General features: G+C 36.1%; 1 protein-coding gene across 1 annotated transcript in view; it reads right to left on the bottom strand.

The window, feature by feature from the left end:
* The window catches only part of RAD51B (RAD51 paralog B), an 885,837-nt gene that overhangs the window by 842,358 nt on the left and 24,989 nt on the right, over positions 1 to 18,490 (bottom strand). The window contains exons 5-6 of the mRNA XM_043986876.1: positions 15,454 to 15,590; positions 1,769 to 1,888 (exon numbers count right to left, since the gene is read on the bottom strand). Of these exons, the coding sequence (XP_043842811.1) occupies positions 1,769 to 1,888; positions 15,454 to 15,590 (257 nt within the window). The remainder of the gene's footprint in view (positions 1 to 1,768; positions 1,889 to 15,453; positions 15,591 to 18,490) is intronic.

Genomic DNA, 18,490 nt, shown 5'->3' with positions numbered 1-18,490 from the left:
AAAAGCAGTACCCAGAAAGGTCCCAAATTCCATAAGGTGATGCTATTTGGGTTAGCCAAGAAGACTAGCTAGCATTTAAATAGTACTTTTTTTTTTATAGGTTTGCTAAGTGCTTTACACATATTATCTTACAACAACCCGGGGAATGGGGTATTCCATTACTGTAGATAAGAGGGGTGTCCCATTAGTACAGAGAAGGAAGCACAGGGCAGTTCACTGCTTCTTGCCCAAAGTCATATAAGGAATAAGTGTCAAAAGACAGATTGGAATTAAAGTCTTCCTGACTCCATGTCTATCCACTATGTCACCTAGTTGGAACTGGAATTTGAAACAAAGTAGACAAATAAACTGCCATTAGTTGGGGAAGTTCTAAACAAATTATGTTAAGGTGGGTGGCTAGAGGCATGGGCCTGTAGTCAGGAAAAACCGAGTTCAAATCCTGCCTCAGATACTTGCTAGCCATGTGACCTTGGGCAAATCATTTCACTTCTGTTTGCTTCCGTTTCCTGAACAGTAAAATGGGAATAATAATAGCACTTACTTCCCATGGTTATTATAAGGATCAATGAGACATTTGCATAGTGCTTCATACCGTGCATGGCACCTAATAAGCACTGTCGATATGCTAGCTATTATTATATTATTAGGTAGGAAAGGTAAGATGAACAATTAGAGGGTAGAGAAAAAACAGTGAGTAGGTGGATGGGGCAAACTGATGGAAAGTTAGGTTGGTACAAGATTGAAGGGAAGGTGAATATGTCGATAGACTTATTAAGTGAGGTTGCCAAGTCACTAAGAGCTGATGGTTGGCTCTAAAAAATTTAATCACATACTTAAGACTGGGGTATAAGCCCACAAATAGTCTGCCTGTTGAAGGAAGAGAAAAATCTGAGGTAAAGGTGAGAAGGGATTAAACTCCAGCCATGGCCAGTGCAGAGGCAGGAGGATGTTGGCGTGGGGTGATCAAAAAGTCAAAGATGATTCCAAACTTTTAAACCTGAATAATCAAAAGATTAGTGATGCCATCAAAAGGGAATAAGTAAAGAAAGGCTTCTTGTAGAGGTACTTGACTGGTACTTGAAAGATGCCAAGGACACCAGGGGCTGAGATGAGAAGGGAAAACACTCCAGGTATGAGTGACAGCCAATGAAAATGCCTGGAGCTAAAAAATGTAGTGTCTTAGGGGCAGCTAGGTGGCGCAGTGGATAAAGCACCAGCCCTGGATTCAGGAGGACCTGAGTTCAAATGCAGCTTCAGACACTTGACACTTACTAGCTGTGCAACCCTGGTCAAGTCACTTAACCCTCATTGACCTGCCCCCCGCCCCAAAATGTAGTGTCTTGTGTAAAGAACAGCAAAAAGTCCAGTGTCTTTGGATTTCTGAGTATGTGGTAGAGTGTGAGGTGGAATAAGATGGAAAGATGGGAGGAGGGTATGTCAGGAGAGGGGGAGGAAGTACTGGTTATAAAGGGCTTTGAAAACCAAACAGAGGATTTTCTAGTTGATCCTAGAGGTGATACCAAGTAAATTGAGTTTACTGAGTGAAGGTAGAGAATGTGACACAATCAAATCAGCACTTTAGGAAGATCACTCTGGCAGCTGTATAAAAGGACGGGAGAGGCCTGGAGCAAGGAGCCTAAGCAGCACATATTGCAATAGTCTGGGCATGATGTAATGAGGGCCTACCTACACCAGGGTAGTAGAAATATCAGAGGAAATAAGATGGATGTACCTGAGAGATGAAAGTGAACTACACATAAGGGCTTACCTTTTTAGTACATCGTTGCAAGTAAGTTCCAGATATAAATGAATTTTACTGCTCATTGAAAGCAACTTTTCTTCAGTGTTGAAAAAACTAGGGAAACGGAATTCTGCTATCCTGATTAATCTGTAGAAAAAAAATGAAACAAAGAAAAATTCAGAAATAGCTGAAGCCAAGTTATTAAACTCCTCGTACATCTTGAGTTGGCCAATTCATCATTACCAAAGAGTAAAAATAGAACAAAAGCTTCAGAGATAAATATGCATATGGTTAACAGATTCACAGCTAAAAATTACCTTAGGGGTTATGTAGCCCAAACTCCCCATCCCACACACACATTTTGAAAAAGAAGGAATTGAAGATCAGGTAAGTGAAATGACTTGCCCAAAGTGACGGTCATAAGAGTGGCGAAGTCAGGGTCTAAACACAGGTTTTCTGGATTCAGATTCAGTATTCTTTCCACAAATTAATCTAGATCTAATGATGATGAATTCTTTCCATCAATCAATAAAGACAAGTTAGAGCCAAGGTAATAAGAACTATAGATTCTTAAAGCACTTCACATTCTAATCTAAATTCATTTATCCTTGGGCAAGTTGCCTTCTCTGTTGTTCATCTTACCTATATAAAGATAATAAATATACTGCTATATTTTGGCTGACAGTTACAAGGCATGTTAACAAGAGAATAAATACATTAAGAATACCTTCATTTTCTTTGCTGAAAAATAAATTTTCATAAATATAGCTTGCATAAATCTTTAAAGTTTCAAAACAGTCATAAAGCCTTTTAGGGTTTACCAATCACTTTACATATATCATTTCACCAATGATCATCAAATAAACCTGTCTTCAATCCAGCCAATCTTCAATTTAATTACAAAATGAAATTATATTAGTTAATTTGTTCAATCTAATGGTGTCTTGAGGGGTATCATGGTGTTGCAGAAAAAGGGCTAGAGTTGGAATGGGAAGGAAGATGGGAGATTCAAAACTCAGCTCTGACAGATACTAGATGTGAGCATGGGCAAGTCACTTAGTAGTAGGCCTCCACCAGTCGCAGACGACCATGGACCAGCGCCTTGAAGAGCCACAGGCCACAGTGTGACTGTGCAGTCCAATACGGGAGCCGCAGCTCCTGAGTGACTTATAACCGGTAACTGCCGCATCCCGTGTTGTATCTACCCCATGAGGAGTAGCTGGAGTGTCCTCTCCAGGGCGCTGGCCTGGGCAGATCAATATGGAAAACAAGCTGTTGCCCATGCAGCAGGTTTTCCCTCTCCACGACACTGGTGGATCCAAAAGAGAGGCAGAGCCAATACAGTTTGGTACCAGTGCCACTGCAGGAGCTGCCGGAGGGATATGATGTCCAACATCCAACTGCCTAAGGGACTCCTGATTTTTCCTCGGGGTTAACTCCCGAAGCCTTTCCCATATATGGGTATAGCCGCAAGGCAGCAGAGGTTTAAAATCAGGGTTTTCTTCCCCTAGGCAAGTTGCCTGCCAAGGCTAATGAGCCCCATGGGCAAGTCACTTAACTTCTAATTATATCCAACCAAGTCTTTGATACTACCAGTTACAGACCAATTGCTGATATAAACAAATAAAAGGAAGGTGTCTTCTACATTAATGAAGTCATAGGTCCAGATGTTGACCTCCACCCCCACGGCCCCAAAAAAAGACAAAGACCAAGCATTTTGGAAACCGAATACTAACTTTGCTGCAGGATTGGGTAATGCAGGCAGGATCAGCCTTGGAAGTTAAGAAGTTGAATCAGATAGAAATATATTCAACCAAAACACAGAACGTAGAAAGAATTATAGACAAATGTTATTTCTGTTGTTTGATACATCCCTTTTAATAAATAAATGTAAAGAAGAGTGAGAGCAGGAGAAAGAGAAACTAAACTATAATAGTGGGGTACCTCAATGTACCCTTTAAAAGTTAAAAAACAAAAAATTAAACAAAAAAATCACCTCAATTTTAGAAAAATGTAGATATATCTTCACTAATTACTAAATGAGAATCAAAAGGAATATACATATTCTTAGCTAGCAAAGCATCTTTACAAAACTGACCAAGTATTAGGGTATTAAAAACCTCATATAAATGCCAAAAAGCATGCATTAAATATTTTCTTTACTAACTTCAACATAACAAAAATTATTTCAATAAAAGACTATTGAGGAAATAATTGAAAATTAACCTCAGACACCTGACACTTACTAGCTGTGTGATCCTAGAAAAGTCACTTAACCCTCATTGGCCCACAAAAAACAAAAAAACAAAAAAAAAATTAACCTGACTTCTAGGTCACCTGACCAACAAGATGGAAGACTAGACATTTTTTCCAATCCCATACCTCTCACATTTCTCCAAAATAAGAATTATTTGCAGGAGATAAAGGAATTCTGCTGTCTCACCCCAGTTTAAAACACTAAGAACCCTAACAAGTTAACAATTAATGATCTAACAGCAAAGAAGGCTAATCCCTAACCCCTAATTCACTCATTCAGCATCTACTCACTCAACATGCACTAATGGCTGAAAAAACTGACCCACATACTTAAAATAAAACAACTCTATGAATCCCTCCTTCTGGTGCTGGGAAAAATCAAAATAGAGAAGATTCTTTTGGATAGGACAGTTATATGTTAGCACTCTGCTGCAAAAGAGCTCAGTAAGACAGGACACATGTGTATAAATGAATAGTACTCCACTAAGTCTGAAGCCCAGAATCCACTAGGGCTAGTTTAGTCCCCCCAGAAATCACTGGAAGAAGAGACTAAGGATAGTTAAACATAAATTCTTCCAATGTGGGAAAACTTCAACCAAAATGGACAGAGTCATAATATGAACAACAGGAGAAAATAAAGGTAAAGGACTGAAATTCCCAAAGCTCTCAAGAAGGAAAAGGCACAGTAAAAACCTTGAACTTGAGCAAATAAACTTACAGGGAATATAATAATTTAAGCTGAAGGTGCCATGACCTCCAGATCAGGTAAGAGTCCAGGCATCTAAGAACAAACATTGCAAGACAAAGGGAAATGAATTTTTTTAAATTGAAAATAATAATGAAAGAAAGAATACAAGAAAATTGCTCAAAGTTTCTGAACACAGAAAACAAGGTGCCAAGGAAAAGAGTCTACAAGGAGGGTAAACAAATATAGTAACCAAGAACAACAACAAAATAACAAAAGAGAGACCATTAAGAGATTTCTTTCTAAAAGTAAATAAGAAGGGGCAGCTAGCTGGCGCAGTGGATAGAGTACCTGAATTCAAATCCAACCTCAGACACTTGACACTTACTAGCTGTGTGACCCTGGGCAAGTCACTTAATCCCTGCTGCCCCGCCAAAAAAAAAAAAAAATTTTTTAAATAAAAGTAAACAAGGAGACAAAGGTGAAAGTAGGAGTCAAACAGAAGTGATTATAGAGAAATAGGCCTGAGACATCATGGACTAAATCTCACAACACTGCACTCACAGGTTAACCAATGCTTTTGTGCAACTAAACTACAAAATGGGAGAGCATATAAAAGGATAGAAAGGAGGAAGAAGATAGAGGGGCATATTTAAAGTATCCTAATCAAATCAAAGGTTGACAATGAGGGCAAAATAATTCCTGTAGTTTTTCCAGAAAAAGAAAACCTACAGGAGAATGGGCAAGAAGGCAAAAGAAAGCACTGACACAAGGAGAAATAAGAGGAGGGAATTCTTGTTTCAGGATTGGGAGGGGATATCACTAATGAATGCTTCTAAGGGGGAAGAGAGATATTCTATAAAGAGAGATAAAGACCTTAAATGGGCATAATCTGCAGAGAATTGTATTAGAGCTCCTGAGGACAACTGATAATCAGAAGAGTATGAAGATGAAGACCCAGGAAGGATACTACATGGCAAATGTCGGGGGGAGGGAGGGGGGGGAGGGAGGAAATTGTGGAAGAGGTTAATAATGAGAGACACAGGAAAATTCCTACCACAAGGCAATATACTCTCATCACCTGCAAGAACTGGTATTTCTAAAAGTGAGATACAAGAAAATGGGGGGCCAGGGGACAAAAGCTACAAGGTAATAACATGGAAAATATAAAATAGAAACAAAGGAAAAGATAAACCTAAATGTCATAACTTTAAATACAAACAGATTAAATAATCCAACAAAACAAAAAAGAGTGACAGATTGGATAAGAAAACAAAATCCCTGGGGCAGCTAGGTGGCGCAGTGGATAAAGCACCGGCCCTGGAGTCAGGAGTACCTGAGTTCAGGTCCGGCCTCAGACACTTAACACTTACTAGCTGTGTGACCCTGAGCAAGTCACTTAACCCCAATTGCCTCACTAAAAAAAAAAAAAAGAAAAAAAAAGAAAACAAAATCCCACAATGTGTTGATTATAAAAAACACATCTAAAAAAAGAAAGATATATACAGAATAAAAATGAAGGGCCTGAAAAAAAATTTACTATGCATCAAGTAAATCTAAAAATCAGTAGTTGCAATCATGCTATCAGAAAACGCAAAAACAAATATTTACTACATAAAAAGAGATTAAAAAGGAGACTACTTATGCAGAAAGGAACCACAAATAACAAATCAATATCAATATTAAATGTATATGTTCCAAATGTCTTAGCATCTAAATTCATAAAAGAAAAATTAACCAAACTACAAAAAGTCATAAACAGAAATACAATAGTTTGGGATAAGTCTGACTGAAAGATATACAAAAGAGGGAAAAGAAATGAATTGCTGGAGAAACTATAGCTAAAAAGATTTATTTTGCTTTCTAAATTGAACTGCTAAAGAATATATGTATATTTCAGCACCACACAGAACTTGTATGAAAACTAATCATGTATCAGGGCACAGGGATATTGCAAACAAATGTAAAAAAGGCAGAAATAATAAACACATTCCTTACAGACAATAAAAAGTTCAGAAAGCAAAACAAAAGACACAGACCCAAATGGAGACTTAATGAAATCCTAACTACTTAGTGAGTCAAAGAACACATCATATAAACAAGTAATAATTACGTGAAAAAAAATGATGATGACAAAAACATCATGCCAAGATTTCTGGAATACAGCTAAAGCAATCCTCAGGGGGGAAATCATATTCCTACAAATATACATCAACAAAATGAATAAACTGAATATGTATTTAAAAATTAGAAAGCCAACAATTAAGCAAACCTAAAATAAGCACAAAAGATGAGATATTAAAAATTAAAATAAAGGTCAATTGAAAATTTTTAAATATCACAGAAATTATAAAACTAAAAAGTTTAAGGAAGACAGAGAAACCAGCAGGTAAAAGCAAGAGTATTCAACGCATGATGTATGGCCAGGCACAAGAGTCTGGAGAAGGGCAGTGCCACTGTACTAGAGGGATAAGATGTAAAAACACTGGAAAGAAAGAAAAGGGCTGGGTTGTGAAAAGTGAGGCTACAAGCCTAGATGACTAAGGGCATGATGGTACACTTAACAGTAATATGGAAGTTTGGAAGAAGGAGGTTTTGGGAGAAAAGATGAGTTCTGGTTTGGACTTGTTTAGTTTGAAACATGTATGGGACATCTACTTGGAAGTGTCCAATTTGGTAAGACTGTAGATCAAGAAAGAAGCTGGCGGGGCGGGGGCAGCTAGGTGGCACAGTGGATAGAGCACTGGCCCTGGATTCAGGAGCACCTGAGTTCAAATCCGGCCTCAGACACTTGACACTTACTAGCTGTGTGACCCTGGGCAAGTCATTTAACCCCCATTGCCCCGCAAAAAAAAAAAAAGAAAAAGAAAAAAGAAAGAAGCTAGGGACAGATAAATAGATCTGAAAGTTGGAGTACAGGAAAAGCTTTCTTTCAAGGCAGGAATTGAGCTAATTAAGGAAGGAAGTAAAGTGTCTTGGAGGTTAGTAGATAATAGTTACTAGGGTCTTGATATTGGTGATAAATTTGGATTGAATGGAATGATCCTAGAAGGTGAAGTGACTGAGTGTTAGTGGTATGAAAAGTGTCAAAGAGAAACAAGAAGTATTCCAACTATACCACCATGAGCATCTCCCTCCTTAAATGGAGGTCTAGGTAAGGGAGAATGGGCACTCAGGGCAAAGGTTAGACAAAGGTAGAAAGGTGGCTGGCAAGAAGGTGAAAAACTCAAGAAGAGAGATACATCTACCTATATCTTCATTGATTCTATGCTATAGCTAAGTAAACCTCTTTTTGCTAACTGCTGAAGGAGCTACTAAGGTCTCATTTCATCCTATATCAGACCTAAACTAGCAGGGGACCTGCCTATGACAAGCTTAACTTACAAATATCCAGGAGAAATGCTTAGGAGAGCCAAAGAAAATTAAATTTAAGATAGAAATCAGGTAAATGATGAAAGAGAGCCATAGCACTGGGAAAAATTTCAGTGGAAAATTCTGAAGCATATGGAGAAGCATAAATGTGATTAAAAAAAGTGAACACGTAATGAAAAAGTGAAGATGGGCTTTGGTGATAGTCAAAGAAGACAGATAATTACTTTGGTCTTTAAGTCAACTAATTTGGAAGGAGCTGAGGTGGGGAAATGGGGCAAAGGGCTATAAGCAACATGTTTTTGTACACTGGATGCCGGGTCAATAGGAACAGCAATAAAACTTCCCAACTCCTTGGCAATGGCTATGGAATAGCTGAAGGGCAACAATAACTCTCAGCCTTAGGCTGGATTTTACCCAAGGGTCTGAATAATGAAAAAATCTTATAACTGGTTTTTCTTTTCCCATTAAGCCATTGCGGAAGGAATGGTGGTTAATATAAGGACATCAACTAATTGTTCACAGCTACCAAGAGCTAAATTACTACATCCAATGAATTATTCAGACACAAAACTGCCCCCCCAATTTTCCATTGATTTTCCTTAATCGTTTTTTTTTTTATTTTAAGAGGGAAAAAAGCCTGCAAAAAACAAAAACCTTTCAACCAAATATAAATGCAAAGTTTTATAGGTCTCGTGATGATCATGATTATATACTATATATTACGACAATCTTCATCACAAGAGTTCTTTTTTGGTTATAAGAAATAATGAAAATGCTAATCTGTGGAAGCAAACATAACATATGAAGACAGTGACACCTACTGGACAATTTTTTCTAAGGTTATTTCACCAGAGCAATAAACAAAATTTAATTCACAATTATGGTCTTTTTTTTTTTTGTACTGGATATGAGGTGTCATTGGTATAAAGAATTCCCAGTGAAAAAATTTGGACTTATTCTCTGCCACCCCCATTTCCCCAAATACAAATGGACACATGCTCTACAATTTCCCATCTTAAAAAGATTTCCCTGGGGTACTGGGGAGCAAAATAACTTGTCGAGAGTCACACAATTATTGTGTCATAGGCAGGATTTAAACCCAGGCTTTAAACCACTTAAATCACTCTGAGAGTGTCAACCTAGCTATGTTTCCTCTTTTTTATCATCACCCCTTTCTAAAAATATTTTTTAAAAAGGTTATCAAATATAACAGGGTGTTTTCCTTTTCTACTGTTCAAAGATTTCTTCTTCAAATAAGCAATCAATTTTGCTCACTGGTTCACTGGTGATTAACCTAATAACAAGTCAGTTAAAATATGTCTTGAAGTGATTTTGAGCCACACTCCTGTCTATTTCTTCCCAAGATCATTAAAATAAACATTAGACAAAAAGGGCCACAAGAGATTCTATAAATTCCATATTAATGGTGTACCTTCCTACATTTTTAAAGGAACCAACTCTGGGCATTTGGCCTTTCCTCCCCCACCCTATTTATGTTGAACCATGACTATTAACTATTTCGGGCCAGTAGAAGAAAAAAATCTGAAAGAATAAATTTTTAAAAGGTGAGTTGTCCTTTGTTGTATGTAAATAACTGACTTTAGTCATGATGAATTTTTTTAACATATCAGAAGATTGGAATTTTGCTTTAGGGACAGCTAGGTGGCACAGTGGATAAAGCATCAGCCCTGGAGTCAGGAGTACCTGAGTTCAAATCCGGCCTCAGACACTTAACACTTACTAGCTATTGTGACCCTGGGCAAGTCACTTACCACCAATTGCCTCACTTAAAAAAAAAAAATTTGCTTTAGAACTTCAGTGTGGTATAGTGAAAAACCACTGGATTTGAAATAAGGGAACTTGGGTTGAAATTCCAGACCTACAACTGAATATTTGTATAATTTAGGGTCTTAGTTTTCTCATCTGTAAAATGGGAGGGGTGGACATTAAAGTCTGCAAAAACAAAAATTCTCAATTTAGATATTAAACAAGGAAATTATACTATGTTGAAAAGAAACATAGAAAACTAATGTATCAATATTAATCTTATATGCCAAATACCACTGCAACCAAATTAATAAGGGAAAAAGAACTGGATTACAAGAAGACATAGATAAGAACACAATAATAGTAGCAGACTTTAATGTTCCTCTCTCAAATCTGGGCAAAACTAAAAGAAAGATAAAACAAAGGGAAATATGGAATTGAAAAAATTCTTGAATAGAGCTAAAAGACTTACGGAGTCTTCTAAATAAAACTCTTAAAAGAACATATGTATTCCTCAGTACTACATGGCATTTTTACAAAAAAAAAAAAATCAGGGTATAGCAATGGTGCAAATAAAAGTAAAAAGGCAGTTTTTAAAAAGTTTTTAAAAAGACATTCTCTATAGACCATAACACAATAAAAAAGACAATAATGAGATACTAAATAATGAGTGGAAAAAGAACAAACCATGGAAAAAATAATAATTATATGAGAGGAAATGCTAAAGACAAATAGTAAGATTTGGGGGATGCAGCTAAAGCAGTCCTCATGTGGAAATATTATAGCCCCTAAAATATACATTAACAAACTAGGAAAAGAGCATTAATGTACTGAATATGTATTTTTAAACATTAGAAACCTGATAAGCAAATAAACACAAAATAAGCTCAAGAAATATTGAAATTTTTAAAAGAAATAAATACACTGGAAATCAGAAAGATTATAGGAATGATAAAACTTGAAAGCCGGTCCTTCAAAAAGACTAACAAAATTGATAAACTGTGAGCCAATATGATTAAAAAGTAGAAAATCAAATAAATAAAATAGCAAGTAAACAAGGTAAAATCTGAAAAATCCAAGGAAAAAATAAAAAAGAATTATCAGAACCTATTGAACAATTTTCTGTTGTTGTTTTTTGGTCATTTGTGTCATGTCCAACTCTCTGTGACCCGTTTGGGATTTTCCTAGCAAAGATAATGCACTATTTTGTCATTTACTTCTCCAGCTCATTTTATAGATAAAGAAACTGAGGCAAACAGGGTTAAGTGATTTACCTGGGGTCACACAGCTACTAAGTGTCTGAAGTCAAGAAGATAAATCTTTCTGACTTCAGGCCCAGCAATCTATCCATAGCAATACATAGCTGCCCTACTGTACAATTTTGTGCTAACAAAGTTAATTTCAAAAAGAAATAGAGGGGGGCAGCTAGATGGCGCAGTGGTTAAAGCACCAGCCCTGGATGCAGGAGTGCCTCGGTTCAAATCCGGCCTCAGACACTTAACACTTACTAGCTGTGTGACCCTGGGCAAGTCACTTAACCCCCATTGCCCCGGAAAAAAAAAAAAAGAGAGAAGGAAGACAGATTCAGGGAGATAATAGACAAGCAAAAAAAAAAAAATAGAGGAATACATGCAAAAATATGTAATATCTAAACTAAAAGAAAAATGGAGATCTTAAATAACCTAATCTAGAACAAGGAAACAGAACTAGCTATAAAGGAATTACCAATGGGGGAAAAAATCTAATGGTCCCAATGGATTTACAGGAGAACTGTAGAAAACTTTAAAAAGGACAATTAGGGGCAGCTAGGTGGCTAAGTGGATAAAGCACTGGCCTTGGATTCAGGAGGACCTGAGTTCAAATCCAGCCTTAGACACTTGACACTTAACCAGCTGTGTGACCCTGGGCAAGTCACTTAACCCTCATTGCCCTGCAAAAACAAAAAACAAAAACAAAAACAAATAAAAGGAAAATTAGCACTAACACTAAGCAAATTATTCTCAAAACCGAGCAATGACAGTACTCTACCAAACTCTTTTCTGAGACAAATACAGTCCTAACATCTAAACCAAGGAAGAATAAAATAAAGAATTATAGACCATTGTCATCAATGAATATTGAATTAAATATAATACTGCTAAACTATAAGAAATTTGCCCCCAAAAATCATTCATTATGATCAAGTTGGATTTATATCAGGGATGAAAGGATAGTTCAATATTAGGAAAACAATAAATATAATCACAATAACCAAAATTAAAATTAAAATATACAAAACCACATAATTATCTGAACAGGTACAGAAAAAGCCTCTGACAAAGTATAATACTCATTTATTCTTTAAAAAAACACACTATACTTTTATTTTTAAAAAAACACTATTTTAAAAACAGCATAAGGGGATCTTCTTTTAATATCATAAAAATTATCTAAAACCAAAAAGAAGCATCATATATGATAGAGATACAGTAAAAGCTTTCTCAATAATATAGGAGTAAAGCAAGGATGCCTGTTTTCTCTCCTATTATTTGATATAGTTCTTGAAATGCTAATAATAACAATAAAGCAAAAGGAAAAAAACTACAAGCATGAAGATAGGAAAAGAAGAAATAAAACCATCCCTATTAGCTGATGAAGTAATGGTTTACTCTAAAAATTCAAGGGAATTAGCAAAGATATTAACTGAGGTAGTAGCTTCTTCAGTAAGTTGCAAGCTACAAAATAAAACCACAAAAACTGATCGCATTTATATAGAAGAATAAGATAATCTAAGAGGCAGTAATAAAAAGGGAGATATCATTCAAAACAACTACAAGATGCATGTTATCTGGGGTGCATCTACCAAAGTACTGCCTAAAGAAATAAAGAACTTATTTGGGAGTTTTTTGACTGTTTTCTCTCACAACCTAGGTAATGTGGGAATGTTTTCCATGACTACTCATGTATAACTTATTTTGAAATGCTTGAGTTCTAGTGGGTGAGGGGTGGGAATGGAGGAGGAAGAGAAGTTGGAACAATTTTTTTTTTAAATTGATGTTAAAATTTGTTTTTACATATATTTTGAAATTCTATTAAAAAAAAAGAAAGAACTTAAATATAGATAGAGAAATAATTAGTGTTCATGGCTGAGCCACTCTAATACAGTAAAATGACACTACCAAAGTTAATTTATAAACTACCAAAATTTATATGAAGGATCAAAAGATCTAGAATATCAAGGGAAATAATGAAAAGGGAATTAATGAAGGGAAAACAGCACTTTTAGACTCTCACAATTATATCACAAAACAGTTGTCAAAACCATTTTGGACTGGTTAAAAAAAACTATTTAATAAGAACTGCTGAGAAAACTGAAAAGTAGTCTGGTAGAAATTAGTCTTAGATCAACATCATATATCATATTCAACAATAATTTAAATGGATATGTGGTCTTAATATTAAAGATCTCACTATTAAAAATATTAGAATCAAAGCAGATTGTATACCTTTCACAGATATAGAGGCAATTACGAAAGATAAAACCAATTGTTTTGATTACATAAAATTGAAAAGCTTCCACACACAAAAAAATTGATACATATAGGATAAGAAGGGAGTAATGGCTAAACAAATTATGGTATGTGAATGTAACAGAATATTATTACTGTGCTATAAGAAACTAATGTGATAAACACAGAGAAGCATGGAAGGACTTACATGAACTGATGCAAAGTATAGTAAGCAGAATCAAGAAAACAAAACACACAACTAAAACAATGCAAATGAAAAAAACACAAAACAATCGAAACTGAATGTTGGAAAATTGCAAAGAGATGAGTCAATACCTCTCCTCACTCCTTTGCAAGGGTAGGAAGCCCATGGGTATGGAACAATGCATATATTTTCAAAGTTTTTCAATGTATTCATTGATTTTGCTGATTGTTTTCCCTTCCCTTTTAAAAAATATTAAGTTTGTAAGGGATGGCTCTCCAGGAGTAGAAAAGGTAAGGGATATAGGAAATTATTTCAGAAATTTTAAAACATTATATTTTTTAAAATTTTAAGAAACTAAGGCTTTCACAATGAATTAAAAATGACTTTAGAACAGAATACTATCTCCTCAGCACCATCCTCTCTTTAAAACTGATTAGATCTTTCAGTCAACTGAGATCAAAGACTTCAGACCAAAGAACTATTTTAATATTATTTCATAACTTTAAAAGGGAAAAGAGATTAAAAGGAAAAGTTAGTCTGCTTCCACACTAATAAGCCTGGGGAGGCAGGATGGAACCCAGTTGTAAAGGGATTTAAACATCTAGCAAAGAAGTTTATATTTGATTCTACAGATAACAGAAGCCACAGGTTTTTGAGCAGGTTATGAACATGGTCCCAGTAGCTATGTCAAGTATGGATTAGAATGTGAGGAGACCAGAGGCAGCAAAATTTATTAGTAGTCTATGGCAGTAGTACAAGTAAGAGGTAATCTGAGTCTAAATTAAAAGACTGGCCAAGTAGAGAGACGGGGATGAATGTGAGAGGTAAAGTTAGTAAGATGTGGCGACTGATTGAGTACATGGGGTGAAGATGAGGAGAGAACTGAATATGATATGAGGTTCTAATCCTATGTTACCTTTCTCAGAAACAGAGGAATTAAGTAGAAAAGTAGGTTTTGGTAGAAAATAATGAGTTCTATTTTGAACACACTGATCAAAGAAAGACAAGAACCATTGGGGGAAATAATCTAAAATACAGGACTATCACACAGTAAATAAAATTTCACAAAGGAAAGTCTGGGTGCAGTGACAAGTGAAGAAAATATCAGGTTAGGTCTCAGTTTGCTCTTGAGGTCTAACTCACTTCCTGAGATCATTTCTTACACGGATCCTTCCATCAAAGGGAAATCAGAATAAGTAAGTTTATTTTCCCTACCTGGCTTATTTACTATCACTAGAATAAAGACTCTCATGCTGGCTCAGCTGTGATCAATCACTTATTTTTAAATCAATCAATATTTATGGTACACCTACTAAGTGCAAAAGCACAATACTTTATTCACCACATTTGGCTTTGATCCAGAAATTAAATGCCTGCCATTTTAAGGGAAACAAAAACAGCTTCCTTTTTGTCTTTCTGACTCATCCTTTCTCTTCTCCTTTTTCAATTTCCTTCTCTACTGTGTCCTCATGTGCTCTCCGTTTCCCTAATTCTAGGTGCATTTTTATAAGCTCACTGTAGTAGATGGCATAGGAAGAGCAAACAGGGAGATACTGGAGCCTGTATGAAAGTCTCATTCACACCAAAAGGAAGAGAGAAAAATCTGGGCTTGCAGTTTTAAGAATGAAAGTTACTGGGGGGCAGCTAGGTGGCACAGTGGATAAAGCACCGACCCTGGATTCAGGAGGACCTGAGTTCAAATCCAGCCTCAGGCACTTGACACTAGCTGTGTGACCCTGGGCAAGTCACTTAACCCTCATTGTCCCACAAAAAAGAAAAAAAAAAAAAGAATGAAAGTTACTGTAATCAGTATCTACCTATATGTTCAGCTTTCTATGTTATTGGTAAAGATGAGCTGTTTCATATGCCTCATATTTTTAAAAAGGAACAAAAACATTAAAAAATATACTAGATTAAGATGAGTAATAAAATCTCTTACCTTTCCGCACTAAATGCTGACTCTGTGTCGATATATATAACAGCCCCTTCTAATCCTCCCATGCCAGTGGGCAATGTGGCTAAGACACTCATCATCATACAAAACTGGGTTTTGCCACAACCTGAAGGACCTGTGACCTAAAGGAAATGTTATTTGTATAAATAAGAAAGGAAAAATATGAAAGGAAAATCAACTTTAAAATTTTCTACTAATAAAATTATCCTATAGGATGTAAAGTTTGAGATTTCAAAGATAGCTCTATAATTTTCCTCATTCAAAGATTTTTATTAGTTATTCTGATAAAAATTCCTGAATAGTTTAAACATAACAAGAGAATCTTACATTTATTATAAAATAGTAGAGACACCTAGCATCACTAAAGGAAATTTAGTATAAATGTTAAAAGTTTGGTACATAGACAGTATATTGCTAAATATAAAGGAAATATGGGGACAAAAAATAAGAAATTCTTTCAATACGTTTTAGAGTTTTGAAGGGATCCTTCTTTCCTCTCCCCCATTAGAATGTAAGTACTTTCTCATCATATATCCCCTTCCAAATCCCAAATGTATTTGCCTTTCTAATTCCTTCTTGGTTACCCTAAATATGAATTTCAAATGTTCCATTCAGCTTTGGTCTTTTCACTAGTAATACTTGAAAGTCCTCTATTCCACTAAGACTCCATTTTTACCCCCTATCAATTATATTCAGTTTGGCAGGATAAGATATCCTGGGTGGTAAACCTTCATCTCTTATCTTTGGGAAAAACATATTCCAAGAATTTTCTCTCCTTTGAAGTATTAGCTTCCAAGTCTTGGGTGATTCTAGCTGTGATTCCTTGGTACTTTTTCTTTCTAGATACTTGTATTTTTTTTTTTACTTTGGCCTAGAAACACCAGATTTAGGCTATAACATTGCTGAGAATGTTCATTTTGGAATATCTTTCAGAAGATGATCACTGGATTATTTCTATTTCCACTTTGTCCTCATCTACTGTATGTGTGTGACTTTTCTGAAATATGGCATTCTAGACTTTTTTGATCATGATTTTTAGGGAGTCCAATGATTCTTAAGATTATCTCTCCTCAGAGGAAGTATGTTTCATCATCTGTTCTGCATGATGGAGGTGTGTCATTGTAATTTTATTGCAAATTTATTGTTGAAATTATAATGTATGAATATCATTAAATATCAATGAGCAGTTGCGCTGAGGTTTTTTTTTCCTCAACAAAAAAAAATCTACTTGTCTTTTAGGTTGGTATTCTGAAAGGAGGAGGAACAAGGATACATGGGATACTATGTTGATATAAAAAAGTATCATAAAAATTATTTTTAGAATAAATTATTATTGTATAATTTTTAAAAATATTATCTCTCCTTGACCTCTATTCTAGTCAACTGTCTTTAATACTTCTGTTTTTTTCAATCTTTTGATTCTGTACTAATATTTCCTATCATCTTATGAAGTTTCAGGGTTTTGTTTGCACTGGTAGCAGGCTTCCTACGAGGTCACAAGGGCTTTGCTTTCCAAGTGCCCCCTCAATTACTTGGACACTGGCCTATCCTTGTAACCACCTAATCTGCCTTTTTCTCTGCTCAGAGCCCCCACAGGTCTTTATCAGTCTTCTTACAAAGTCTTGAATTCAATGGTGCTTAGAGTCATTTCTCATTGTTTTTTTGGTTTTTTGGGTGAAGTGGTTGGGGTTAAGTGACTTGTCCAGGGTCACACTGCTTAGTAAGTGTTAAGTGTCTGAGGCCAGATTTGAACTCAGGTCCTCCTGACTCCAGTGCCGGTGCTCTAATCCACTGTGCCACTTAGCTGCCCCTCATTGGTTTTCTTTATCACTGTTCCTCCTAGTTCACTGAGAGCTTTATGAGAGTGTTTGTAGGGGAATGTGGGCTCCTTTATGTCTTAGAGTGCTAGGAGTCATTATTATATACACCTAAACAAACATTTACTTAGCTCCCCATTAATTAAACAATTAACAAGCATTGAGTTCCTACTTTGTGCCAGATGGGGGGGGGGAGGAAGAATCTACCCTCAAGGAGCTTATACTCTATCAATAGAAGCAACATGTGTGTGTGTGTGTGTGTGTGTGTGTGTGTGTGTGTGTATACACACACACACATATATAATTAGTAGAGGATAAATATAAGGTAATTTCAAGGGATAAGGACTACAAGCTAAAGGGATGAGGAAAGGTCTCATGTAGGAAGTGGGAAGCTCACCTGTACTTTAAAGGAAACTAGTGATTCTAAGAAGGGGGGTGGAGTGAGGAGGGACTGCATTCCACAGATGGGGGGCAACCACCCATGCAAAGGCAAAGAGGCAGGAGATAGAGGAACACATAGGCCAGTGTGATCTAAATGGAAAGTGGAGCAGGCTTAGGGAATGGTCTGTGCAGAAAGAAGGAGATAGGAGATGGAATGTTGTGTGTGAGGAATGCCATCAAAGTCAGTTTGTCTGGACCAGTAAATGAAGGGAAGAAATAATAAGCCTGGAAAGGTAGGTGGTGAAGGCTTTAAATTCCAAACAGAGGAGAATTTCATCCTAGTTGTAATAATGAGTCACTGGAGTTTATCCAGCAGGGGAGAGACATGGTTATAGCTGTGCTTATAGGAATATCACACTGGCAGCTTTGTGGAGAGACTTGCTATAAGGAGACCAAAAGTCTAACATTCCAAGTGAAAGATGATGAGAGCCTATTAATATGATATGTACAAGATATTATGGAGATGGCCTTGTTGAACTAAAATAATGTTGCTATCCTCAAAAGAAATAGAAAAAATGTTATAGTGGTATGGGTTGGGGGAGAAAAAACAATGAGTTCTGTTTTAGGTATGTTGAGTTGAAGATGCCTACACAATATACCAGTTTGAAACTTCTAATAGGCAGATGGTGCTTTGGGACTAGGGCTTAGTTGCGAGATCAGAACTAGAATTAAAGGTCTTAGAATCATCTGCATCAATGAGGGGCAGCCAGGTGGTGCAGTGGATAGAGCACTGGCCCTGGAGTCAGGAGGACCTGAGTTCAAAT

The sequence above is a fragment of the Dromiciops gliroides genome, chromosome 2, assembly GCF_019393635.1.
Source record: "Dromiciops gliroides isolate mDroGli1 chromosome 2, mDroGli1.pri, whole genome shotgun sequence".
Classification (NCBI taxonomy): Eukaryota; Metazoa; Chordata; class Mammalia; order Microbiotheria; family Microbiotheriidae; genus Dromiciops; species Dromiciops gliroides.
The sequence above is the reverse complement of the archived record's forward strand: the minus strand, read 5'-3'. Positions and strand labels throughout refer to the sequence as shown.